The sequence below is a fragment of the Rana temporaria genome, chromosome 2 (genome assembly GCF_905171775.1).
Source record: "Rana temporaria chromosome 2, aRanTem1.1, whole genome shotgun sequence".
Classification (NCBI taxonomy): Eukaryota; Metazoa; Chordata; class Amphibia; order Anura; family Ranidae; genus Rana; species Rana temporaria.
Genome location: NC_053490.1, coordinates 217818103 through 217845879, shown reverse-complemented (window position 1 = coordinate 217845879; position 27777 = coordinate 217818103). Strand labels below are relative to the sequence as shown.

Here is a 27777-nt window from a genome sequence, read left to right as displayed (position 1 = left end):
AAAGTAAGGAAAAACCATTGTTGTCAACATTTTTTTACAGGATATAAGGCCCCTTTCACACGGACGGATAGAATGGCGTTTTTAGCTGCGGATTTTCTAGTTTTCTACCGCAGCTAAAAGCACACAATGCTTTCTCATATACCCATTCACACACACCGTTTAGCTGCGATTTTGTTGCATGTGGTTTGGTGCGAATAGAAAAAATAGAATTTAATGCATCCAGGTGCGATTTAGCGCAGCTATATGCACTTAACCGCAGGTAATCGCAGTCTTTTGTGTCAACTGCAGATAGCAGCGTGAAAAAAAAAAGAACAACAGGAAGCATATCATAATCAAAAAAAATAAAAAGGGTTGCTATGGAAATGACTACCGCAGCTAAACGCGGCCGCATGTAATCGCACGTAATCGCAATGTACAAATGCAGCTAATCGCAGTGCCCAGAGCCTTGAATTTCACTGAAAATGTACATGCTTTTAATTGCGGCAAAACTGCCACCCGACTGAAAGGGGCCTAACCCTCCCTTACACTGTCAAAAATATTAAAATAAATGCAATGCCTTTAGTTCTAATAAAATGTTTAAGGTGGTTAGATTTGCAATATACACTGTGCATCTGTGGGCTTTAGTGGTCCAGTACTGCATGGGGATGTGTTATATGCTTGGCCCTGTCATGGAGAGCACTTAGCAATGCTATGTTTGAATAGCAATGCTATTATGCATATGGTAGCATAATACTAGATATTTTGCTTATTCTGGGGTAAACAAAACTGTTTGTTAGAGAAATAGTATACATTTGATGAATAGCAGCACACAGTACAGTTTTTTGTATACAAACTCTATTCAGAAAAATATAGTGGAACACAAGAATGTTGCATATCAAAAATACACTATGTGACACCTTGTAAACTTGTAATCAATCAGTTATAGAACAGTATTGTCGATGAAGAGAAAAAAATGGAAATTATTTTTTACTAGAACATTTCATAAAAGAAATAGACTTTTGATATCACGTTGTTTAGGCTGTGAAATAATTGTTGGAGGTATATTATTAAGCCATAAAGTGATCCATTATTTTAATAGCTAACGCGTATTTTATAATCTTAACCACTTAAGGACCGAGCCTCTTTTTAAAATTTGGTGTTTATATGTTAAAATCATTTTTTTTTGCTAGAAAATTACTTAGAACCCCCAAACATTATATATTGTTTTTTTCTAACACCCTAGAAAATAAAATGGCGATCGTTGGAATACTTTCTGTCATACCGCATTTAGTGCAGCGGTCTTACAAGCACACTTTTTTTTTGCAAAAAATAAATTTTTTTAAATAAAAAAATAAGACAACATTAAACTTAGCCCAATTTTTTTTATATTGTGAAAGATAATGTTCCCCCAAGTAAATTGATACCCAACATGTCACGCTTCCAAATTTCGCCCGCTCGTAGAATGGCAACAAACTTTTACACCTAAAAATCTCCATAGGCGAAGTTTAAAAAATTCTACAGGTTACTAGTTTTGATTTACAGAGGAGATTTAGGGCTAGAATTATTGCCCTCACTCTAACGATCGTGGCAAACACCGTTTTCATATGTGGGCGCTACTCACGTATGCGTTCGCTTCTGCGCGCAAGCTCGGCGGGACGGGGGGGGGTTTTACATATTTTTTTCCTGATTTTACTTTTTATTTATTTTTTGGACACTGTCAGGACCTTTTAAATATGAGATCTAGGGTCAAAAAGACCTCAGATCTTATATTTACACTAAAATGCAATATAAAAATTCATACAAAAAAAAAGAATTCTCCTTTAAGAGCATTAAGCGGAAGTGAGGTTTGACGTCTCTTCCTCCAGTCAATGTACTAGGTAAACTCCTGCGCTGTATGGGATATAAGTGAGGGGGAGTGGGCCAGAGAGGGGGCAGTGGGATAAGTGGGTGTGAATACTGCAGCAAACAACAGGAATGTTGTCCTCTTAAGACAAGAAATGGTAATGTGTAAAATGTGAAAGTGTCTGCGCTGAAAAAAACCTGGAAAGGGGAGGGAAAAGGGAAGGGGTGGGTGAACAAAAATCCGTGGACCAGTGAGATAGTAGGTGTATTAACACAGTGGAAGTGACCCACAATGGAAAATAAAATAGGTGTGGTCTAGCCTAGACTGTGAATCAGAAAACACATAAAAAAGTCTTCAAAATATCAATGGTATGTGAACAGTTCAAACTAGAAACCTCCTAAGGTGAATAATGGAAATAAGCATATATAAAATGGGTAAAACTTGAAGAAAAGGTGAAATTATATGGACAATATTGGAGTGCAGTCCAAAAGACAAACAAATATAAAGTGACTGGTAGGTAAATGAGTGATAAAGTGTAGGAAATGCCAAACCCAGGTGAATGAAGGTGTGTGATCGGGTAGGTCCACACACCGTGCACCCTTCACCGATAGTGAATCAGATGGCTTACCTCTCTACTCACATACAAACCCAAATCAGTCACTATACCAGCTGGCTGTGAATGGATATCTGCTTATCTCAATCGTGGTGCATACATGTAAAGACAGCGATATAGATGTTGTAGCTATATCTTCTTACAGACAACAAGGAGACACAGTAACCAGAGTAAAGGGTGGCTGATTGTCCACTTACACAACTTACAGGAGTGTATAAGGAGCGTGTGCCTATCTCCACGAGCGCCGAACTCGTATCCCAATCTTCAAAAAGATGAAGATTGGGATACGAGTTCGGCGCTCGTGGAGATAGGCACACGCTCCTTATACACTCCTGTAAGTTGTGTAAGTGGACAATCAGCCACCCTTTACTCTGGTTACTGTGTCTCCTTGTTGCCTGTAAGAAGATATAGCTACAACATCTATATCGCTGTCTTTACATGTATGCACCACGATTGAGATAAGCAGATATCCATTCACAGCCAGCTGGTATAGTGACTGATTTGGGTTTGTATGTGAGTAGAGAGGTAAGCCATCTGATTCACTATCGGTGAAGGGTGCACGGTGTGTGGTCCTACCCAATCACACACCTTCATTCACCTGGGTTTGGCATTTCCTACACTTTATCACTCATTTACCTACTAGTCACTTTATATTTGTTTGTCTTTTGGACTGCACTCCAATATTGTCCATATAATTTCACCTTTTCTTCAAGTTTTACCCATTTTATATATGCTTATTTCCATTATTCCTCCAGTCAATGCTATGGAGATGAGTGGGGGCCATCTTCCCCTCACTCAGCAACCAGCCAAGTAGGGAAGAGGACCCTATTGTCTCCGCCTCTACTGGCAGCTCCGATAAGTGGCGGAGATGACCGGAGCGTAGCAGGAGGGGGCCCTCTCACGCCCCCGATAAAAGTAATCTCGCCCCCTTTTATCTTAAACTGGACTGCTCGCTGAAGAAGAAGATACTGGGGTTATGGTAGCTATCTGCTGCCATAACAACGGTATTCGTCTTCAAAGTGCTGACGTAGATCTTTGTGAGCCGTCCCGAAGTGGTTAAAAATAAAAACTTGACATATGAACTTATTTGTCTATGGACTGAAATAAAGTTTTAGAATGTTCAAACCAGGGATCCCATTTTTTACTATAGAATTGAATAGAGTTGTACAATGTATGGAATTTTTTTCCAATAAGACTGATTGCGTTTGATCTCGTCTTCAGCTGGTTAATAGGAAATAGAGGGGATTTCCAATGGAGGATAAACATGAAATATTGGCAAGTGCATGTGCTCTGCAATACATTAGTATTTCCTTGTTAAACCAGATTATTTTGCCCTACTGTGTGAGCATTTGTCTATGGTTTGTTTGAAATCTAAATATTGTCATCGTTTTGTCAAAGAAAAAGCATATTTTACTGTATGTGTCATTAGGTACTGTATGTAATTGTAGGTAATGACATACAGTATCTCACAAAAGTGAGTACACCCTCACATTTTTGTAAATATTTTATTATATCTTTTCATGTGACAACACTGAATAAATTACACTTTGCTACAATGTAAAGTAGTGAGTGTACAGCTTGTATAAAAGTGTAAATTTGCTGTCCCCTCAAAATAACTCAACACACAGCCATTAATTTCTAAACCGCTGACAAAAAAAGTGAGTACACCTAAGTGAAAATGTCCAAATTGGGCCCAAAGTGTCAATATTTTGTGTGGCCACCATTATTCATTTAAGGGCCAGTTCACACATCATGCAGTCCAGTGTGTTTTTGTTCTGCATCAAAAATGCATGGAAAGTAGGTCATAGGGTTTCCAATGACATAGTTCACACCAGTGCAGTCAGTTTCAGGGCTTTTCAGTTACAGATAAAAAGGTAGAACATGCTGCATTTTTTCCTGCACTGTACTGTACTGGAGCGCAGTAAAAACACACCGAAATGCACTGGAAAAAATCAAAAACGCAGTGGACCCTAGTATAGTGAGGAAAATAAACAGGAAAAAGGAAGACAAAAAACATCTGGAAACGCATCAAAAGCGCATTACAAACACGCATGCAAAACACAAATGGATCTGGAGTGCGTTTTTGTGGTGTGAACCGACCCTCAGGTTAAAAAAAAAGGTGGAAAAATGCACTGGACTGCATCTAAAACGTGTCGAAAACGCACATGCAGAAAAGCATCTGGACTGCATGAGAATGGTGTGAACTGGCCATTAGACATTCATGAAATGACGGGCCTTTAACTACTTTCCAACCAGCTGCCGAATAATATTATACGGCGGCAGGTTGGCTCCCCTGTGCAATTGCCAGAGCTGTACAGCGGCCGCTTTAAGGGGTGTAGGGGCACGCACAGGACTTTTGCGCAAACCAATCAATATACCAATAATTTGAAGAAGAATACATATTGGCCTAAACTGATGAAGACATTTTTATTTTTTTGGGGGAGATTTATTATAGCAAAAAGTTACAAATATTTGTTTTTCAAAATTGTCACTCTTTTTTTATTTATAGCGCAAAAAATACAGCATCGCACGACTGTGCACTTGTCAGTTAAAGTGACGCAGGGCTGTATTGCAAAAAATGGCCTGGTCATTAAGGGGGCTAATCTTCCAGGTCCTTAAGTGGTCTGCCCAGTCAATATTGGGATAATTGAAGTCCCCCATTATGATGACATTTCCCTGTCTTGCTGATGTTTCCAACTGTGATAGTAGAAGCAGCTCTTCCTCCTCCTTTAGTTTGGGGGGCCTATAACCTACCCCCACTATTAATTTCCCACTTCTTTGTGACGTTCTATACCCATACTGATTTCACCCCCCCCCCCTTATCCCATTCAATATGTCACTCCTCTCTGCCACCATTACATCATTTTTTACATATAGACACACCCCTCTTCTACCTTCCCTGCCTTTCCGATACAAGAAATACACCTGGATATTCGCAAGCCAATCGTGGGAGCTGTCAAACCAAGTTTCAGTTATTCACACAAAGTCTAAGTCCTACAGAGGGGGGCCTGAGCACAGGGAGGGACCGGAGCACGGAGGGGGACCGGAGCATAGAGGGAGACCGAGGAGCGCGGCGGGAGACCGGAGCATGGAGGGGCACCGAGGAGCACAGAGGGGTACGGGAGCATGGAGGGGGACTGGAGAAGGATATGGGGGACAGTCATGGATGATCAGTGTGGCACTGGGGGGAATTATAATCACCAATCTCCCTGTATACATTCCAATAAAGCAGCTAAAAGCCGTGGGGGGGGGAGCGGCTGTCAGACACTTTATTGAAATGTATACAGAGAGATCTGTGCTTGTTACTCCCCCCAACACTGCACCTATCGTCCCTGACTGTCCAGGTATTGGATTAAGCATCGTAGCATTTGCCCGAGTACAAGTACTCGGGCAAATACTCAGTATCGGCACCAATACCGATACTAGTATCGGTATCGGTGCAAACCTACAAACTGCAAATACTTTTTATTATGTAGAGCCCAGATATCTCAAGCATAGTTTGAAAACTGGCTGCTTGCATCCTCAAAAGTAATAATTAAAACACTTGGAGGTTGATTTACTAAAACTGGAGAGTGCAAAATCTGGTGCAGCTCTGCATAGAAACCAATCAACTTCCAGGTTTTTTGTCAAAGCTTAAAGGGGTTGTATATGCATTAAGGTGAAAAACCTTCTGTAGTACAGCAGTCCCTCAGAATCCCCCTTTTACTTACCTAGCCATAACAATTGAATTTAGCATCAAAATACCAACATATAACGAGCGGGTGGTCGATAAGTAGTTAAAAAGAAAAACCTTTGCAATCAATTTAACCGAACAAGCTGAAGTTAGAAGCTGATTGGCTACCATGCACCGCTGCACCAGATTTTGCACCCCTTAATATAGCTGAAGAGATTTTTTTTTGTAAAAGTCAAAATGTAACATCTGCATCCTAACTACTTTCATACCGGGCCATTGTAAAATGATGCCGGCAGGAACATCTCCTACCTCCATGTGGACGTCATATGACGTCCCTCCCTTGTCCTCGCCACTCCTGCGGGCCCCAGGGGCCCACAGCACGGCGATCGGGGATGAGGCGCGTCCCTCAGACACAGCCCATCCCCGATCAGGGTAAAGAGCCAAACTGGCCCTTTACCACGTCCAATCACAGCCAGTCACAAATGTCAACAAATGACTGTAGTGCTGTTTGCGGGACAGTAAGGAGGAGACCTGGAAATTTAAAAAAAAAAAACACCACAGTACAGTGCCCGATTGCCCCCCAAATAAAGAGTATCTGTCACAGCCCTTTAGAGTACCTGTCACCATCAGAGTACCTGTCACCATCAGATTACCCAAGTACCTGTCACCATCAGAGTACCCGAGTACCTGTCGCCAGCCCATTGGGGTACCAGAGTACCTGTCAAAAGGCCATCAGAGTACCTATCACCAGCCCATCAGAGTACCCGAGTACCTGTCCTTAGCCCATCAGAGTACCCGAGTACCTGTCACTAGCCCATCAAAGTACCCGAGTACATGTCACCATCCCACAAGAGTACCTGAGTACCTGTCACCAGCCCATGCCTTAAGGAATATACGTTGGGGTGTTTGCCTTTCAAAATGGGGTAATTTTGTGGGTGTTTCCATTGTCCTGGTGCTCCAGGGCCTTCAAAAGTGTGATAGGTTGTCAGGAAACTAAATGTGTAATTTATGCTGCTGGAATGCCTGACAGTTCTCCCTGCATGTTAGGCCTCTGTATGTGGCCAGGCTCTGTAAAAGTCTCACACATGTGGTATCACCATACATCAGAAGGAGTAGCATAATGTATTTTGGGGTGTAATTTTTGCTATGTACATGCTGTGTGTTAGAAATATCTTATAAATTGACCACTGTGTAAAAAAAAAAAAAAAAAAGTTTTCATTTTCTTTTCATGTTTTCCAAAAAGTTTTGGAGAAAAATGGCACGTTCAAAAGACTCATTATGCCTCATAGAATATACGTTGGGGTGTTTGCTTTCCAAAATGTAATTCCATTGTTCTGGTGCTCCAGGGCCTTCAAAAGTGTAATAAGTTGTTAGAAAATGATATGTGTAATTTGTGCTCATTGAACTCCTGGCGGTGCTCCCTGCATGTTGGACCTCTGTATGTGGCCAGGCTGTGTAAAAGTCTCACACATGTGGTATTGCCATACCCTGAATGAGTAGCAGAATGTATTTTGGGGTGTAATTTTTGCTATGTACATGCTATGTGTTAGAAATATCTTATAAAGGGACAAATTTGTGTAAAAAAAAAAAATTCTTTTCATGTTTTTCGAAGACTTTTGGAAAAAAATGAACTGTTTAAAATACTCATTATGCCTCATAGAATATAAGTTCAATTCAATAATTGTTCCAGATTTAGTTTACCCTGGAAACAACAATGTAGTATTTCTCTGTCTAAAAAGCGTTTCTAGTTTTCAGTAGTTGATACAGCAGAGACGAAAGGTATGCTCTGTTGCTCAGCCCAATATTCAATCATGGATTAAAGCCCAGCATGCAGTGACTATTCACTGCATGCTGGGCTTTAATCCATGATTAATGATTTATGTGACTGTTGAAAAAATGGTGGCATGGCTTACGAGTAAAGATGACATAAGAAGAAAGTAAATGATTTCTTCCTATGAATTATATATAAACTGATGTCATAGTCACTTGTAATGAATCATTTGTTTTAAAACACATACAGTATTTTGGTGTGCTTTTTGCCTTCTTCGGTTTTCTTTTTTCTATAGCATTTTTGTACCCTTTGTAGGCTTGTTCTTATATGTTCTCTGTATCTATTACTCTCAGGATACTTTTACAAGTGCTAAGCTTATGTGCAGTAATCCTCAACAAAGATTTCCATTTGCTAAAACAAGATCAGCAAACATAATTAGTTGATGTCGCATTGTACGTTAAATACCTTAAATTGTACAGTATACAACAAGCATAACATATGGGTGTGCTAGTGACTTATTTTATCCCTACTTCACTCAATTACCAGCAACATCACCATGAATTTGTTTAGTCCATTCTGATATGGTGTGCAATGGAATATATTTATCATGCAGCGCAAACAATAAGTATTTTAGTAATCTGGGATGATTGTAGCTGTGACCCAAAATAAATGTTTGATGAGTATACACCTTGCTTGAATTTTTTCATTTACTGCTATACAGTATTATACTACATAAACTGTATTTTAAATATTTTTTTTCTCTGTGTGGATATAAGTTGCAGCACAGACAGAGACTGGTGATATTCATCTAAACTGGAAGCCATCATTTCTCAGTAATGAAGAGTTCACTCAGCTGATGTTGGAAGTAAGTCTCCCTCCCTCCCCAAATTCCTGCATAGGCTAATTGTATTGTTGGAGTGTGTTGGTTTTTCTCCACATATAATAGAGGAACATAATTTGCATAGTAAGCTCTGAGGAGCCAAAGTTGGCTTCTTTATTATTTCTGTAGAGACTTGCAAACATTTCAGGAAGCTATGTATACCACGGTTTACTCTTACTACACAGGATTTTTTTTTATAGGTAAAACAGATTTTACAATATTATTATACCTTAGTCAATCTTTCAGGTTACTCTCTGTATAACTGTTGTTCATAAAAAAATGGTGACCCTTATCATTGTCCCCAATTTCAAACTAGCAATCCTCTTACTTTTGGAAAATCACCAAGAAAGCTGCAAAACACTCACCTTCCTTAGTGACTTTGTTTTTCACAGGCTGAACTAGCAAGATTAAATTCTGCCTATGCTCTCTTCTCCTGGATTGTGGCCAGCAGTGGAGCAAAGCTGTAGAATTGTATTATTCACTTTTCATATTAGATATCAAGTTTTCCCAGTAAAACATTTTTTTATTGAAGAGCAGTTGGACCAAATCAATCTTTTTTCTTTGTTGTGTTTTGTTTCAAGGTTGATTAAAATGATCAAATCTTTGATCATCTATTGCTATGTTTATGGCAAGCATTTTATATATTTCCACCCAAAGATAAAAATTGACGGGATGAAAGTCAGTGATGGCTGTTTCAGAATAAGTGTATACAAGAATTTAGGCTTCTGGTGACACAAAAAAAAAGAAAGTCGTTTTCAAATGACAAATAGATGCAATCCTTTTTTTATGTTGTAGGCTCTTGATGGCTTCATTATTGCACTTACCACAGATGGAAGCATCATCTATGTTTCTGATAGTATCACACCACTGCTTGGGCATTTGCCAGTGAGTAAGCATTACATTTTACTTCTCTCTTATTATCAATGTTTTAGATTTGTTGACAGAGTAATGTTGCCGCCACACATATCAATAAATGTCATATTAATAAATATAAATCTGCCTTTAGGTGATCCCAAATATTTTCTCATGAAACCCTCTTAGTAAATTGCATACCTAGACCCAAACTGCAAAGGTGATTGCAGAGAAATTAGCAGCTGTGCCATCAATGACCGATTGCAGATTGGCATGAATAATTACTAGAAAAAAGTGCACACACTGTGCACTGTTACTGTTCCAGTAACTGCAAGGAGATCTCTATTCTAAAATGGTCAGTGTTGCACTTTTGGGTTATTGTAGCCAGTCACAATCTTAAAGCGGACCTTCAGTAATTTTTTCAACTTTCAATCTATTAAATCTTTTGCTCTTGTTGTTTTAACTTTAGATAGTAAAACATTTTTTTTTCTGCCAGTAAATACCTTATACAGCCCACTTTCTCTTTCTGGTAAATAGCCTAGGCTCTCTCTCTCTTTTTTACAAATGTATTCTTTATTTAAGTTATGCAGCATACAGAAAAAGGCCATTCTATTTGGTCAAATACATCCGTAAAGAGGACACCAAATGAGTCTATACAAAATCAAATATACAACATTGGTCATGCTTAATATAAATGTATGGACGGCCATACCAGTACGTCCAAAGAGTCATAAATTCATCAAAACTTAAACTAATATTGGAAAATGTCCACATTCTAAGCTCGATTAATCCTTTCCATCCTGAGTGCACGGATAACAAAGTTTCCTTTAACATCTTAAAAATAGGAAAACAAAACTAAAAAAAGAAACGGAAAGGGAAAAGAAACGAGAGAGAGAGAGAAAAAGGGGGAGGTAGAGGGTAAAAGAGGCGGTAAATACAAATTATGTGAGCAGTCTGCAGTTCCTCTTTAAAGAAAGTACTTGATTACAGGCAAATTTCTGTTGTGCGATTTGCATTGGCTCTTATAGGTTGACACTTTTTTATCTGATTTATTATGATATTTTCAGATACAGCTGATACTATAGACAGAAATAAAGGTGCTCATATAGCATTGCTAATTGTTGGAGGTGTGCTGCTGAAGAAGGGATCACTAAAGTCTCTAATCATATTTTACAGTGTATGGCAAGCTTAGGATATGCTTAAATTATGTAATTTCTATGGCATAAAGAGATTAAAGTATCATTCTTTTGTCTAAAGTTGATTTGATAAGCAGAAGGATATACTGTCCGTTTAAAGACAAATAAATCTTAGCGCTTCATAACAAAGGATAGTCTGTTCTGTAACTAAGGGCAGGTGACTGCTTGGAGGATCTGTAGCAGATATTCTCCTTCATCCCACAAAATTGCTATGACTATGACAGTTGCTCAGACTAAACAGTACACTTATTTGAGTCAAGCTTTTCCTTATGGCAAATGATTATCACTGACACATTTGTTTCTTATGTTCTTTCCTCTGAACAGTCTGACATCATGGATCAAAACTTGTTGAATTTTCTACCAGAACAAGAACATTCAGACATCTATAAAATCCTGTCTTCACATATGCTTGTGACAGATTCTGCATTTCTAAATTATTTGAATTGTGAGTTATATTTTTATTATAATTTTGCCAGTTGTACAAAGGGCTGCCTAATGAACAGAACGGCTCTAAGCTCATATTAATGTATGTTCTTCTTTGCTAGATTTCGTTAATAATAACATTTATTATAAACATTGATATTTCTACATTTAAAGTACACAGGTAATTAATTTTTAGGAAGTACAACTTTTTTTTTAACAGTATGAAGAAATGCAACGCTTAAGGAATTTACAAGCCATCTCATGTTTTTCTTGTAGGGTGTGCTTCTAGTTATTAATAGACAATCCCACTGTATTTCTCAATTGAAACCTGTGTTGCCAAATTCTGGGGGCTGCCATTGCTGACTACCTTTCAAAAGTATTGCTGCCACTAGATCCTGGATAGACAGGAGATGCCATTTGCCTGATTCAAACTTTTTGAGAGGGAAAATCAAGTGGATTGGTACGATTATCTTGTCCAATTGCTATTCTTTTCCCTAAAGTGAAGAAGGAGCTAGAAGCCAGCTAGCCATCTAAACTGTTTTAGTTTTGAAATGTTATCACATTGGAAGTTAACAGCATCAGCTATAATGTTGCACAAAACAATTGTCAACTCTAAAGTATTAAAGCAGTTCTCTGCCCTGATTGAAAAAAAATCACAGCCGGCTGCCCACTGCACAAGTGTGAATGATCCACAATGATCAGTGGGAGTGGGTACCTGTCCAAAACAGGTACCCGCACCCCCCCCCCTTCCAAAAAAGTGCCACAAATAGAAGCGGGGAGTAGCATAAAGCTGTACTTTCCCTTTGGGGTGAAGTTTCGCTTCAAGAGAGGAATAAGAAAAGTAACTGGAGGTGAGTGCAGAATGTGAACTATATTTGTCTTTATTTTTAGAGACATGATTCTATAATGTATAAATGTACCCATTAGATATTAGCTGACTGCTCCCAAGTCCTGACATTTACAGCAAGATTAGTGCCCTTTAATAACTCTGCACTTTAAAATATACGTTAGAAAACCTTCCCACATCTTAATCTGCATCTAGAGGACATAGTGACAGTAAGGCTAACCATACTTGTGCATGTTTCTCTCATTCAGCCCCACGGGATAAACAAGAGAAATTATTCTATTTCTCCATCCACACTGTGGAAGAATCTGCAATGCTATCTACTGTATTCAGACAGCAACAGCACCCATGGTTGTCTGAATGCCCAAACAGTAATTGCTTCTGATAGGATATAGTCACTGTTCGTCTGACATTGTTTCTACCCAGCTCAGTTGATTTTTTAATGGAATTTTGTCAAGCCAGACGGTGCCTACAGAGCCCACTCATGACCCAAATTGTATCTGATTTAGCAGGAATTGGATGAAATTTGAAACATATGGCTATATTAATTCTGTGCAGTTCATGCAGTACAGGAACAGGAATTGGGAGTAATTCGCTTTATTGTGGTATCCCCTGTCAATTTGTCTCAAACATTTCTTGGTGAAAGTAGTTTAATTTGGCATTTTTTCTCCTCCTATGTAGGCTTAGTCTCAGTCAGGAACAGCACTTTTGTTGCAATCCTGCTGCTATCTTCTATAGAGACAATGCCACAGGAACACGGTCAGCACTCGTGATATAGTAGCCATACATGCAAAACCCAATCCAGTCTGAACTGCATTCTGTTAGTACCCCACTGGGGATCCCCTTACTTAACAATGGTGGATCGTGGCACAAGGGAACTGAGGCAGAAGGCACAAATAGCATGCGTTCTTCAGACATCCTACAGCAAACTCAAAATACAACTCAGGGTAATAGCTGTTCACAGGACAATGTCATATTATGGCACTGCCCCTCTTCACTGACTTGATATCCCTTTCAGGCACGCACTATGCAGTAGATTTCTCTTCCACTATGAATACTTTGGAAAACTCAGCACTTTTAGAATTTTTGATTTCCAGAGCAGTGGCAGCTGGTGCTCTATCAGTCGGGGGAGGGCATATGGACCTGACCACGGACCCTCTCCACGTCGCTCCAGCTCACCACCGTGCACCCCTCCTTTCCCCCAGCTCATTTCACTATGACTGTGCTCAGCAGACAGATTTCCAGTGTGATCAGTGCAGGGAGCTCCCCTCCATCATTGCACAAGCCAGGAGAATTATCCTATAGAATGGGATTTTGAGGAGAAACAGGCTATACCAGTAGTGAATCTTTTCACTTCAGTTTTAAGCAACCTGTTGATATGTGTTTGCAGGGCTTTTTTCTCACAGAATAGGTGCAGGAACCCATCCACCCCAATCAACTCCTAGCCCAAAATGTGTGCCATTCCTTGGGAAACAGAAGTAAAGTGTTGCCAAATAATCAAATAATGGATGTGGTCAAGGCTTACCTTCTCTCCCCTGTCCACAGCTCACCCCCCACCCTATTCACAGGTAACCTTCTCTCCCCTCGTCCACAGCTCACCCTCTCCCCCCTGTTCACAGCTCACTCTCTCCCCCATCCACAGCTCATATTCCCCACTGTCCACCTGTCCACAGGTCACCTATTCTCCTCTCATTCACAGCTCACCCTGTCCCCCCTGTCCACAGCTCACTCTTTCCCCCATTCACAGCTCAACCCCCGTCCACAGTTCACCCTCCCCACTGTCCACAGCTCACCCTCCCCACCATCCACAGCTCACTTTCTCTCCTCTAGTTCACAGCTCACCCTTTCCCTCCAATCCAAAACTCAACCTTCCTGTCCACAGCTCACCCCCCCCCCATTAAACTCAACCCCCCTGTCCACAGCTCACCCTCTCCCCCATCCACAGCTCAACCTCAACATACAAAAAACGTGCTAGGGCCACCCCTAGTGTGAACTCATATAACCCCTACCCATCAAGAATCAATTGTTTTAATAAGTACAAAGGAGTCATCAAAGATACAAAAGGGAGGGGCATGTGTCCTTTAATTTACTCTAACATAGGGAATTTTCAGGAAAGTAAAAATTCTCATTATCTAAATCATATAGTATAGAACACAAACCTAAATTCATAAACTTTGGGGTATCCCTAAGCAATAAACTGAGGGATGACAACATGGGAAAACAGAAATGCCAACAGGCCCAAAAAAATATAGGAGTTCAAAAACCCATAAACCCTACATAAGAGCTTGAAGCAACCTGTGGCTGAAGCTCGCATTAGCCAAGGCTTGAACTTTCACCTGGTAGAACTTGGAGAACGTATGAACAGAGGACCAGCTGGCAGCCTTCCAAACTGGGACACTTTAAAGAGTTGTAAAGGAAAAAAATGTTTTGGCTAAAATTAATGTCTGCAAGGTAGACAGATAGAATAGTGTAATGATTCTGTTAAAAAAACAAGTAAATACCTATTAAATTCCTTCATCTATATCACCTCCGGCGTTCTAGTTTCTGTTCTCTCATTCACTTTCTGGTTTGCGGCGATTGTTCATGTGAGAAATACATTTCCTAGTATGCAATGCGGCACGCCCAGTAATTCACACCTCCTTGAAGTCTCTAACACGTAGATGGAGCGTCCTGCCGCACAGATGTAGTTCCCAGGAGGGGGCGAGCACGTTACTGACCACCGCAGTAAAGCCTCCCTTCACTGTGGTGAGTTACAATCAGACAAGCAGGAAGTGAACAGAACAGAGAAGAAATAGAGCAACTTCTGAGCGAAAACAAACAATGAGGAAGTGAAAAGAGGAATGTCTGCAGGTAAAGGATGCTTATTATGAAAAAAAAAATGTTTTCCTTTACAACCCCTTTAATGCTGAAAAGCCCAAGAGAGGCCAACAGCCCTGGTGAGGAAGGGAGGAACCCTTTTTTAAGGTCTGATAAGGTCCACCTGTCAGTTTTTCAGATGTACTTGATTAGAAGGTTTATTTGTCCCTATAGACAGGCCAGTGTAAATGGACCTGTGTCTGTTTACAACCACCTACCTCTGGGTCTAATCAGGCTCACTAAAATACATGGGCAAGGACTCCATCTAGGTGGAGCATCTCAGAAGTAGCCTGATGTAAACAGACAGAGCCCATTTACTTCTGACCACCTGAACAGCAGAGTGAGCTCTGCCTGTGCCCCCTCTGCAGATACTGAGTGGACATGATGTGTCATCTGTCTGCTCTGTTCTGATATGCAGGGGATCAGCGCACAGATGCCCTTCTGATCGCAATAGAATCACCAACATGTGCAGTAGGAAGCAAGGTGTCCTCTACGAGGTCCTACAGGCAGAACAAAGAGAAACTCAATATTGTGAACAGAGGCAGTGGCTGATAGGTAGACCTTAATAGCCCTGGCCATATCCAAGCACTGTAGGGAAATTTCCTTGTCATCCTTTTGGGAAGGACAAAGGGAAGAAAAAACCTCATGTCCTCATTGACAAGGAAATAAGAGATCACCTGAGGTCAAAGGAAGGTTTTAGCCTTACAAATACCTTGTTCCTGTGCAAAACAAGAACAGCTTCTTTATAGGAAAAATATATCAACTCAGAAACTTGCCTAATAGGCATAATGATGAAAAGGAAGGCAACTTTGCATATGAGGTCTTCCATAGGAATTGGTAAGGGATACCAAGTGCAGGTACCCAGTGACAACAGGAATGACCAATTTAGTGTAGCTGTACTTTGTTAATGCACACAACACCAATACAACACCAGCAGACCATAAGCAAAGCAAAAGTGAACAATAAATGTTACAGTGAAGAAAAACCAAATCAGCAACCTAACTATAATACACTATATACAAACAGCATGACCAGGACTTGGAACAGAGATGGGGTAACAGGTAAACATGAAACAAGATGCAAAATACAGGATAAGACAGGGATCAGCATAGACCAAAATACGAGTGAGTATTCCCTAGTGTTCAGCCATTTGTCTATTGTAACAGCACTGGTGAATGGAGTGAACCACAACTGCGGTTAGCAAGGTTTTCAATGCGCTTCTTTATGTGAGAACTCAGTATTGGACCCCAGGGGTCACTCCACACAAACAGGAGTTTGGGGGTTCTCTACATCATCTCTCTCTCACATAAAGAAAGGCGTTGAGCTACCAAGGATAGACGCACCAAAACATGCGACCAGAGCTCAGCGCCCAAAGTCATAATACACTCTTCAAAGATTCCAATACACCTCTACATGCAAGTGACTATCAGCACAGGACCCCAGGTGTCACTTCCTATAGTACTACAAGTGACACAATAGCTACTTATCCATTTGACACTTCCTGCACAGAGAGAGACAGGGAGACCGCTTGACACTGCCTGCACAGAGAGAGAGAGACTGCTTGACACTTCCTGCACAGAGAGAGAGAGACCGCTTGACACTTCCTGCACAGAGATCGAGACCGCTTGACACTTGCTGCACAGAGAAAGAGACCGTTTGACACTTCCTGCACAGAGAGAGAGACTGCTTGACACTTCCTGCACAGAGAGATAGAGAGACCGCTTGACACTTCCTGCACAAAGAGAGAGATCGCTTGACACTTCCTGCACAGAGAGAGAGACCGCTTGACACTTCCTGCACAGAGAGAGAGACCGCTTGACACTTCCTGCACAGAGAGGGAGACCGCTTGACACTTCCTGCACAGAGAGAGAGACTGCTTGACACTTCCTGCACAGAGAGAGAGAGAGACCGCTTGACACTTCCTGCACAGAGAGAGAGACTGCTTGACACTTCCTGCACAGAGAGAGAGAGACCGCTTGACACTTCCTGCACAGAGAGAGAGAGACCGCTTGACGCTTCCTGCACAGAGAGAGAGACCGATTGACACTTCCTGCACAGAGAGAGAGACCGCTTGACACTTCCTGCACAGAGAGAGAGACCGCTTGACACTTCCTGCACAGAGAGAGAGAGACCGCTTGACACTTCCTGCACAGAGAGAGAGACCGCTTGACACTTCCTGCACAGAGAGAGAGAGACCGCTTGACACTTCCTGCACAGAGAGAGAGAGAGAGACCGCTTGACGCTGCCTGCACAGAGAATTAGACTGCTCCACATTGCCCGCAGTGTTAAGCGGTCACTCTCTGTGGGGGCAGTGCAAAGGGGTCACTCTCTGTGGGGGCAGCGCGAATGGGTCACTCACTGTGGGGGCAGTGCGAAGGGGTCACTCTCTGTGGGGGCAGTGCGAAGGGGTCACTCTCTGTGGGGGCAGTGAGAAAGGGTCACTCTCTGTGGGGTTGAAAGTTTTCCAGCCATCAGAATACAGTGATCACTGCTGGCAGCTATAGCAGCCAGCAGTGATTGCAAAAAAAAAGACACGATGGTTGTACTGAAGTCAATTGATAGATTGAATTCTGTACAACCACATTCTGCACATAGATAGATTGAATTTTCTGCTGAACCAGCAGAATTTCAATCTGTCTATGGTGGCCTAAGTCAACCAGCCTTTGGGTTTAATAATACCCTCAAATCTTGTGAAAGAAATGCTCCACTTGGGTGTAGAAATTCATTTTTTACTCCACCTTATTTCCAGAACTCTTTAGGTATTAGATGTGCAAACAATAAGGTGAGAACACATCTAATACCTACTGAGAGTAATGGAAACAAGGTGGAGTTCAAAGTGAACCATGCCATTACCTGGAGGAATTGGCATTTAAGGGGTTAAAACAGGCAGGGAGGAAATGTGACATCACCTCCTCTGCCTGTCACTTTTCAGTGAAGTGGCAGTTCCTGCTGCAAGTGAATACAAGTTGTTGGGCTCACACTGGTGTACTGCCAGTTTTCCACAGTCATAGTCCCCCAGGTTGCACATTTTTGCTGCATTTTCTGGAATTGCACCAAAGATGCAGTATTCAGGACATTTTGTGCACTTTCAGAACATGCAGTAAAAATGTGCAACCTCTATGGGAATAGGGGCAACATGCAGGAAGACAAACTGCAGGATACCAGTGTGAGCCCACATCATAACACCTGGGTAGTGTCTGTCACAGGCTACTAGAAAAAAAAAAAAAAAAGTTTTAGCTGCAGGGAGGGGGAGGGTGGAGAAGCTCACTTACTTTACTTGTATGGTCCCAGGTGACTCACTGCATTCGAGCCGACTGCTCAGGTTGAACTTCCCGCCCACACATCTTCCCAGTCAGCACATAGTGTGGGCGGGGAAAGAGAGAGCAGCCTCTGCCAGCCAATTGTGTGGAGGAGGGTGGGAGGGGCTGGGCTCTGTAACACAGACTGACGGCTGTGTGACAGAAGACATCGCTGCTCACAGTGCTGGATATAGCTGCCTCACTCGGCCAGCTCAAATACTGTGCATGTGTGGTCCTGAGCTGGCGACAAGGCAGCCTTTGCAGAGCATATCAGAACAGCCCAGGGGGAAAACGCATCCCTGTCCCCTGGCCCAGTCCGCCCCTGATAGGAGGTGCAGGAGGAGGATTTCTACCAGGAAATTGGTTAGGTCGATAGGGTTTGAGAAGAGACACATGAAATGAGGGATGAATGGTGAGTTTCGGAGGGAGAGAAAGTTGCATGGTATTTTGATTAATAACTTTAGAAATTGGGAATGGACCAAAAAATTGTTTTGTCGAGTTTCCTCGCTGGTGAATGCAAACCTAGGTTTTTTGTAGAGAGCCATACTTGATCGCCAATTTTGCAAGATGGTGAAGGTCTATGCCTAAGATCATAATAGACTTTTTAACGATCTTGTGCATGTTTGAGATTTTGTTTCAAAACTTGTAATACGGATGAAAAGGTAGACCAATAATCATTTGTTGAAGGTACATTTGTAAGTAATGAAGACTGATAGAATATTGGGGTGAAAACCATAGTTTGCATAAAAGGGGGAATAACGAGTAGAAGAACTAGTTGAATTATTGTAAGAGAATTCAGCAAGAGGAAGAAGGGTAGACCAGTTATCCTGAAGATGGGTACAATAACATCTGAGATATTGTTCAAGACACTGGTTTACTCTTTCTGTCTGTCCATTTGTTTGAGGATGATATCCACTAGAGTATCTATGGTCTATTTGGAGAATATGACACAAGGCCTTCCAAAATTTCGAGACAAACAGAGAACCTCTGTCAGAAACTAGACGTAAAGGAACACCATGTAATTTAATAACATGATCCAGTAAGGTTTGCGCTGTTTCTTTGGAAGAAAGCAGTTTCTTAAGAGGGACAAAATGAGCCATTTTAGTAAGCATGTCAACTGTTACCATGATTGTGTTATATCCATTAGAAGGCGGCAATTCAACAATGAAATCCAAAGACAATGCTTCCCAGGGTTTTGTAGGAATAGGTAAAGACATGAGCAATCCATAAGGTGGTCTTCTTTAATGTTTGGATCTTATACAGATCTCACAGGTCGATACGTAATCTTTTATTGTACTAGTCATGATTAAGTGCGCCGTAACTCTCAGCGCTTCTATTCAAATCAGTGCTAATGCACTGCACCTGACCCCTATGCCTTAAACAGAGCGGTGTGCTGACTGCACACCGTTCTATTATTGTCAGCCGTAGCTCGGCCACGCTACAAACAATGGTGCCATCGCTCTCCATGCTGCAACAACGGACCAGGCTGCATTAGCGCTGTTGCATTTACTGCAACAGCGTGCAATTACTGGGGACAACCTTGAGGCTTTCTTGCAGGCACCATTCACTACGGATTCCCTACCTTCTACACTGAAGCCATGCAACACGGATAAGTAGCTATTGTGTCACTTGTAGTACTATAGGAAGATCTGCTGCATTTATCCATCTAAAACAATTGCTGTTATCCATCATGGCTTAAGCCTATTGACATACTACTTGGGATATACTGTTGTGCCAATGACTGTTTGCTAAGGAATATCATAAAGGGACATCTACTCTCAAATCACCTGAGCTATATTTGCCTTTCATATGCAACTATTATTACCTGAGCAACATTGCCTCTTATATGCAACTATTATTACCTGAGTTACATTTGCCTTTCATATGCAACTATTATTACCTGAGCAATATTGCCTCTTACATGCAACTATTATTACCTGAGTTATATTTGCCTTTCATATGCAACTATTATTACCTGAGCAATATTGCCTCTTATATGCAACTATTATTACCTGAGCTATATTGCCCCTCATACGCAACTATTGGTTGTCTCTACAACTCCTATTTACTACGTGCTTGACATAAGTACTAAATTGCTTATGGGCCTCGTCCTAACTTGTTGAACATGTTCACGCTAACTTTTCTATGCTGAGGGTTGATGGTTTTTCATACCGACTCCCTTAGTGGCCTAATACATCCCTATATGTTTGAGTGATATGATGTAGTGAACCCCGGGCTCCTGTTTGTGTGGAGTGACACCTGGGGCCCCGTGCTGATAGTCACTTGCATGTAGAGGTGTATTGGAATCTTTGAAGAGTGTATTGTGACTTTGGGCGCTGAGCTCTGGTCGCATGTTGTGGTGCATCTATCCTTGGTAGCTCAACGCCTTTCTTTATGTGAGAGAGAGATGATGTAGAGAACCCCCAAACTCCTCTTTGTGTGGAGTGATGCCTGGGGTCCAATACTGAGTTCTCACATAAAGAAGCACATTGAAAACCTTCCTAACCGCAGTTGTGGTTCACTCTGTTCACCAGTGCTGTTACAATAGACAGATGGCTGAACACTAGGGAATACTCGTATTTTGGTCTTTCTTCAATCTGATCTTGACCAGTGTCTGGATCTGAGTACCCTCAAGGGACAAGTTTCTGCTTTATCCATTTTCTTCCAGAAACCTCTTGCCTTGCAGTCCCTAATCAAGACATTTCTTTAGGGAGTTGCTCATATAAATCCCCTAATTTGACCTCTTGTGTCAGCCTTGATCTCAGCCTTGTGCTCTCTGTTCTTCAGTGACCTGCGTTTGATTAAATTTGAGACATTTGTCAGGACCTAAATTAACTGTTGGTGGCAGTGTGGTTCCCAGAGCTTCAGGGTGCAGTTCCAGTGACCTGCTTGCTGTTTATGCTGATCCCTGCCTTATCCTGTATCTTGCATCTTGTTTCCTGTTTACCTGTTACCCCATCTCTGTTCCAAGTCATGGTCATGCTGTTTGTATATAGTGTATTATAGTTAGGTTGCTGATTTGGTTTTTCTTCACTGTAACATTCATTATTCACTTTTGCTTTGCTTATGGTATGCTGGTGTTGTATTGGTGTTGTGTGCATTAACAAAGTACAGCTACACTGAATTGGTCATTCCTGTTGTTACTGGGTACCTGCACTTGGTATCCCTTACAAATTCCTATGGAAGACCTCATATGCAAAGTTGCCTTCCTTTTCATCATTATGCCTATTAGGCAAGTTTCTGAGTTGATATATTTTTCTTATAAAGAAGATTTTCTTGTTTTGCACATGAACAAGGTAATTGTAAGGCTAAAACCTTCCTTTGACCTAAGGTGGTCTCTTCTTTCCTTGTCAATGAGGACATTGTTTTTTCTTCCCTTTGTCCTTCCCAAAAGGATTACAAGGACATTTCCTTACAGTGCTTGGATATGGCCAGGGCTATTAAGGTCTACCTATCAGCCACTGCCTCTGTTCACAATATTGAGTTTCTCTTTGTTCTGCCTGTAGGACCTCGTTGAGGACACCTTGCTTACTACTGCACATGTTGGTGATTCTTTTGCGATCAGAAGGACATATGTGCGCTGATCCCCTGCAGATCAGAGCAGAGCAGACAGATGACACATCATGTCCACTCAGTATCTGCAAAGGGGGCACAGGCAGAGCTCACTCTGCTGTACAGGTGGTCAAAAGTAAATAGGCTCTGTCTGTTCACATCAGGCTACTTCTGAGCTGCTCCACCTAGATGGAGTCCTTGCCCATGTATTTTAGTGATTGGACCCAGAGGTAGGTGGTTGTAAACAGACACAGGTCCATTTACACTGGCCTGTCCATAGGGAAAAATAAACCTTCTAATCAGGTACCTCTGTTCATACGTTCTCCAAGTTCTACCAGGTGAATGTTCAAGCCTTGGCTAATGTGAGCTTCAGCCACAGGTTGCTTCAAGCTCTTATGTAGGGTTTATGGGTTTTTGAACTCCTATATTTTTTTGGGCCTGTCAGCATTTCTGTTTTCCCATGTTGTCATCCCTCAGTTTATTGCTTAGGGATACCCCATAGTCTATGAATTTAGGTTTTGTGTTATATACTATGGGCCAGATTCTCAAAGGCGTTACGACGGCGCAACACCATTAGCGCCGTCGTAACACCTCATCTGGCCCCGGGTATCTATGCAACTGATTCTCAGAATCAGTTGCGCATAGGTACCCATTAGATCTGACAAGCGTAAGGCTGTTACGCTGTCAGATCTTAAAAGTATTTTTTTTTCCCGCCGTTAGGTGTCGCTTTTCCCCGTCGTCTATGCAAATGAGGTAAGTACGGCGATTCCCGAACATACGCGAGGTCGACGCAGCGAATTAACGTCGTTTGCGTAGCGTACCCGACGCGTAAGGTTGCCCCTGCTAATTAGCAGGCGCAACCAATGTTAACGATGGCCGTCGTTCCCGCGTCAAATTCAATAAAAATTACGTCGTTTGCGTAAGACGTCCGTGAATGGCGCTGGACGCCATTTACGTATACATCTAGGCAAATGACGTCGGGGCGACGTCATTTAGCGCAATGCACGTCGGGTAATTTACCCGACGGAGCATGCGCAGTACGCTCGGCGCGGGAGCGCGCCTAATTTAAATGGTGCCCGCCCCATTTGAATTGGGCGGGCTTGCGACGAGCAATCTAACGCTACACCGCCGCAAGTTTACAGGTAAGTGTTCTGAGAATCAGGATGTAAACCTGTAGACCTGCGGCGGTGTAACGTAGATCTCATATATTACGCTGCCCAGGAGCAGCGCGAATGTATGAGAATCTGGCCCAATATGATTTAGATAATGAGAATTTTGACGTGCCTGAAAATTCCCTATGTTAGAGTAAATTACACATGCCCCTCCCTTTTGTATCTTTGATGACTCATTTGTACTTAATAACAATTGATTCTTGTTGAGTGGGTGGGGGTTATATGAGTTCACACTAGGGGTGGCCCTAGCATGTTTTTTGCCACTGTCCAGTCATCTGAAGATAGCCTGCATAGTACCTATGGTCTAAGAATACAAGTCCTTTAATATACTCCAGGATGAGAAATGTATCTGGTAAGTCAAAATTGCTATTATTTCCTTTAAATAATATAAAGAAATACTGTATGTAATTTCTGACTTGTTTTTTAAAAAGCAAACTCCAGGGCTGTCACCTGAGCTGAAGCAAACATGTAGCCAGGAAAGTCTGAACGCCAATCCTGCATGTTTGTTTTAGGTTGGTAATACACTAGGGAGTAAAGCTATAAACTGGGTAATGGCTTTGAAACCTGCATCTTTAAAAACAGGTTAACTCTCTAAACACTCCCATAGCACCTTATTGTCATTGTTTTTGCAAGTTTGAGAGTTATTTTATCTTTCTATCAATTTTTCAGCTGACAGTGATTTGGAATTCTGCTGCCATCTTCTTAGAGGCACTTTAAACCCCAAAGAATACCAAACCTATGAATATATAAAATTTGTTGGACATTTTCGGTCATGCAGCAATGGTAAGCAGCTGGTAATTTAAGTCTATTTTATTTGAGTGTAAGTATATGTTTATTGTAATAAAATGTCCCATGTGTTTCTTAGCATGCAGTAGTAGTATACAGCTCATTGACAAATTATTTCCTTTTGTCACTGACCTGTGCATGTTAGGTACATCTTTAAAAGGTGAAGTACTGATGTGATTAAAGATACAGCTCTTGGATCTGAATGTTGCATAAGGCCAGTCATACGCGGTTCGAATCTCGGCCCGTTCAGCAGGAATCGGCCAAGATTCAAACCGTTTATGGGCAGGGTGAATGTTCTGCAGCAATGTATGTTTAGAAACAACACCTTATCAATTCTACAATTCAGGTAGCATACAAGTATTTTTAATTCTAGGGATATCTGTGTATCCATCCTTAATACTTTTTTAGTCAACCACAACTTCATCCCTCAGTGTTTTCTGAGCAAGTTAAATCCAGACATCTGATGGACAGACGTGGGGCCTGATCCAATTAGTATGTGATTATTTGACCTTTTCGGAGGTACATCCATATTCGACATTTATTGTGCTTGCTTCCCAAAGTCTTGTATTTGCTTCTCAGTTTCTAAGATTAGTTTTGTGGTAACTAACTAATAAAATGCATTAGACCATAGATCTCTCTTCAGGATAGTCTGCTTGTTTCCAGTAGCAGAGTTCTCTATCAAGAATGTTGTTCCAAAACTTCACCTTAAAACCAAGCAAAAAGCCACTTCTTTGCCACACCTCAATCCAACTCCCCAGCAAGTCAGAGTGATTCATATAGGGTCTCTACTTTAATACAATTTATAATAATACTTGCATAGCTTTAGCTGTATTACTACTGTGAGGTAGATATTGATTAATAAAAAGAAGTTAGATGAACCTGGTATTATTCTTCACTGATTCAACAGATGTAAGCTGGCCTTGCCCTGAAGTAGCTACAGAGGGCTGTAGGAGAGATTAATATATAAATCCCCTTACTCTTTCGTTCATGGACGGACACATCAGATCAGAAGAGGACTAGGCAAAAAAGCATGTTAAGTGTTAAACATACATCAAAACTGTACAGTACCGCCCTGGGGGCGGTCCCACTAGGTACAACCCCTCTCCCTGCATCATGCAACTCAGTTTTTTTTCTGCTTAGCATAGGAGAATGACATGGCTCCCTGTGAGCCCATGTGGCCTGGGGATTTTTTATTTTTTTTGATCCTGAGATCTACTATCAACTGCCGACTGGGTGACAGGCTGGATCCTCGATCCTTGTAGTCCCCCCAGTTTGGCCATCGAGCGTGTGTCAGCCTTATAGCTACGCGCTGGGCCGTCCACGTCATGCCCCGTTGCTCCAGGGGTGGCGGGTGAGCTATATGCTCCAGGGCACACATATGACCGGGCTCTATGTCCGTGTCACAGTGTGTGGGGCGGACAGCAATGCCGTACCGATTGGTTCTGTCTGGGATGCCTTCAGCTGATCATCGCAGGACGAGTAAGTAGCAGTCCCCCTGCTCCGGCAGGGTGGTACGGCTGGGCATTCCTGGGAGGTCGATTAGGGGGTTCCCACCCTTCCTTTCCTCTCTCCCTGTCCTTTCCCCTCTTCCCATGCTCTGTGGGGCTGGGCCTGCTTTACTGACCGGGGTCCTCCGGGGGGCTCCGTGTCCTAGCTGGGGGCTGTGCGGGGTGCCCAGGGTCCGTGGGGGGTGTTGTTTGGTGCCATGGGGGGGCCTCCGTGCTGAGGCCTAGTGTGTTCTCTTTTTCCTCAGAAGTGCTCGGCAGCCATTTTGGCGGGGTCCGGCACCATTTTCTTGTAGTACCACGTGCTTTATATAGGGGCGGCTGGCGGCCATTTTCTTGTAGTCCCGGCTCGGTTTTTGCCTCTAGCGGTGAAAACATCCCTTCTGAATGGCGCGAACAACGCAGAACACCTCAGGTACAAGAATACAACGCAGCCATGCCTGTTAGGAGGCATATGGGGAGAGCAGACAGCGGCGCTGGCAGCACCTAGATCAGAGCGATGAGTCCCCTGGGGTCCCTCACTCTGAGCAGCTAGGGGGGTGGATTTTGTTTTTGCTGCCTTACCTGGTCCCTATGGGTGTCAGGCAGGTGCGGGTTGCATGGCGCCAGAAACTGGCGTTTTCTTTCCCTGACATCCCTGTGGTGGCAACCGGTGCCCTGTACCTGGGGTGCGTATGGACGCCTTGTCGGTGGTCCTGGAGTCCCTTATTACCAGGGTAGAAGCGGTGTGCGGATGCAAGGGGGGTAAAAATGCCCCTTCCCCCACCATCTTTGGGGTAAAGTTTTGATTCAGACTTGGGCCTGGCTGTGGCAGATGTCCCCTGCTCTGACCTATCAGAGGATGTAACCCAGGACCTTCGGACTGGGCGGAACTGCGTCCTCGCTGGCTTCCGTGTCCGGGTCAGCACTAGAAGGCGCTTGTTGGAGCACTTATCACCGTGTGCGGGCTCCCCAATAAAATGGAGGTCACAGCGAGTGCATCTATTATGGTGTCGGTCCCTTCTGGGTCCTAAAATCTGGCCCGCATCGCTGGGAGGTTTACATGCTAAAAATTGGAACGGCCGCAGCGTTTAAAAAAAATTGCATGGCTGTCCGTTGTCCCTTTGTGGAATGTTTCCTGATAAGGGACATCACCCCCGATGGGGCCCCTGGTATCCAGGGCCCGGCCCTTGATTAGGGTATGGGGGTCAGCATGGCAGCCACTGTTGGCCACGACCCTGGAGTCACTAATGCGTCCCTAATGGACAAGATTTTCTGCACCATGATTTGGATAGCAAATGGCTTCCCCGGTCTGCATGATAGCAGACCAGGTGGTGCATGGCATTACATATGTCTGCAATGCGGCCTTGGATACAGCTTCCTGGCTGTCAAGTTCCATCAGTATCTGCGGTGGGACTACGCCGCATGATTTGACTGGGATGCTGGTCTGCGGACCAGACGTCCAGGTTAAAAAGTGTACTGGGGGGCGCTATGGAGTAATATGTAATTACACAACGTATCCTATAATATGGAAAAGAAGGTGCAGTGAAAAGGCCTACTGCTGCACTTCCGGCACCAGGTAGCAAACAAAGACCTCAACCAAAGTGGTAATGTATTGGTGATGTATTGATTATAGATATAGAGACAATAGAACCAACACCTATAAAGTGGGTGGTGTTGTTCTAAACAGCAGCTATTTTAAAATAAATAAATGGAGATCCATCTATAAATAAATAAATAAAAATGATAAAAGAATATCAAAACACGTGAACTGTTGTTCAAAGTGATAGAAACAGCGCTAGTGACAGGTGATTGCCTGTTCAAAATAAAGACTGAATGAGTGATGGAGTGTAGGTGATCTTTTAAATGGTATTTATGCACCTGAAAGTAGAAACCATTTCAAATGTGGAATAAGAATTGCACCAAAGAATGTGGTTAAAACACCCAAATGGAAAGGGTATCAGCTTACCACTGCAAATCAATAAGTGATTTGCATACAAACCATCAAGTCATACAGATGCTGCGCGGGCAGGATGGCTCAAATGGAGGTACATGTAAAGTAAAAGAACACACAGATCATAGTGCAAAAAAACTTCAACAGTGGCTCTAATGAGGTGTGGAATAGCTCCACTAGTTAATGCCCGTACAGTAAGATAAATCAACCGTGCACAAAAAAGTAGTGATTTCACCGGTCTGCTCGTATCCACAGGGATCCGCGTGTGCTGCGGGTGCAATGTGATGGTTTCCTCGCTGTGGTTTGTTGTTGGAGCGCGGTGGAACGCACTATAGATTTCCTTGTAGCGTCCGTCTGTAGCCACGCCCTGACGCGTTTCGTCACTTCCGACTTCGACTGAGGGCGTGGCTACATGACGCTGTCATTGTCTCTTTGTACCGCAGCATCCACAGCTATTGGTTGTGTCCCTTTCCGCCCATCGGATATGATTGGTGCTGTTCAATCCGGACATTAAGGTGGACATCAGCCGGGATGCATACTTGGTTTTAAAAGAGGAAAAATATGACGAAAATCTAAAACTGCAATTTTTAATAGAAATCA

At 42.5% G+C, this 27777-nt stretch overlaps 1 protein-coding gene across 6 annotated transcripts in view; it reads left to right on the top strand.

Moving 5' to 3' along the window:
- NPAS2 (neuronal PAS domain protein 2) overlaps window positions 1–27777 on the top strand; it is a 149941-nt gene that overhangs the window by 61810 nt on the left and 60354 nt on the right. For 3 of the 6 annotated variants that reach the window (XM_040336439.1, XM_040336441.1, XM_040336442.1), the window contains exons 4-7: window positions 8653–8744; window positions 9555–9644; window positions 11132–11252; window positions 23623–23736. In XM_040336439.1, the coding sequence (XP_040192373.1) occupies window positions 8653–8744; window positions 9555–9644; window positions 11132–11252; window positions 23623–23736 (417 nt within the window). The remainder of the gene's footprint in view (window positions 1–8652; window positions 8745–9554; window positions 9645–11131; window positions 11253–23622; window positions 23737–27777) is intronic. The other 3 variants (XM_040336440.1, XM_040336444.1, XM_040336443.1) reach the window with 2 other exon arrangements.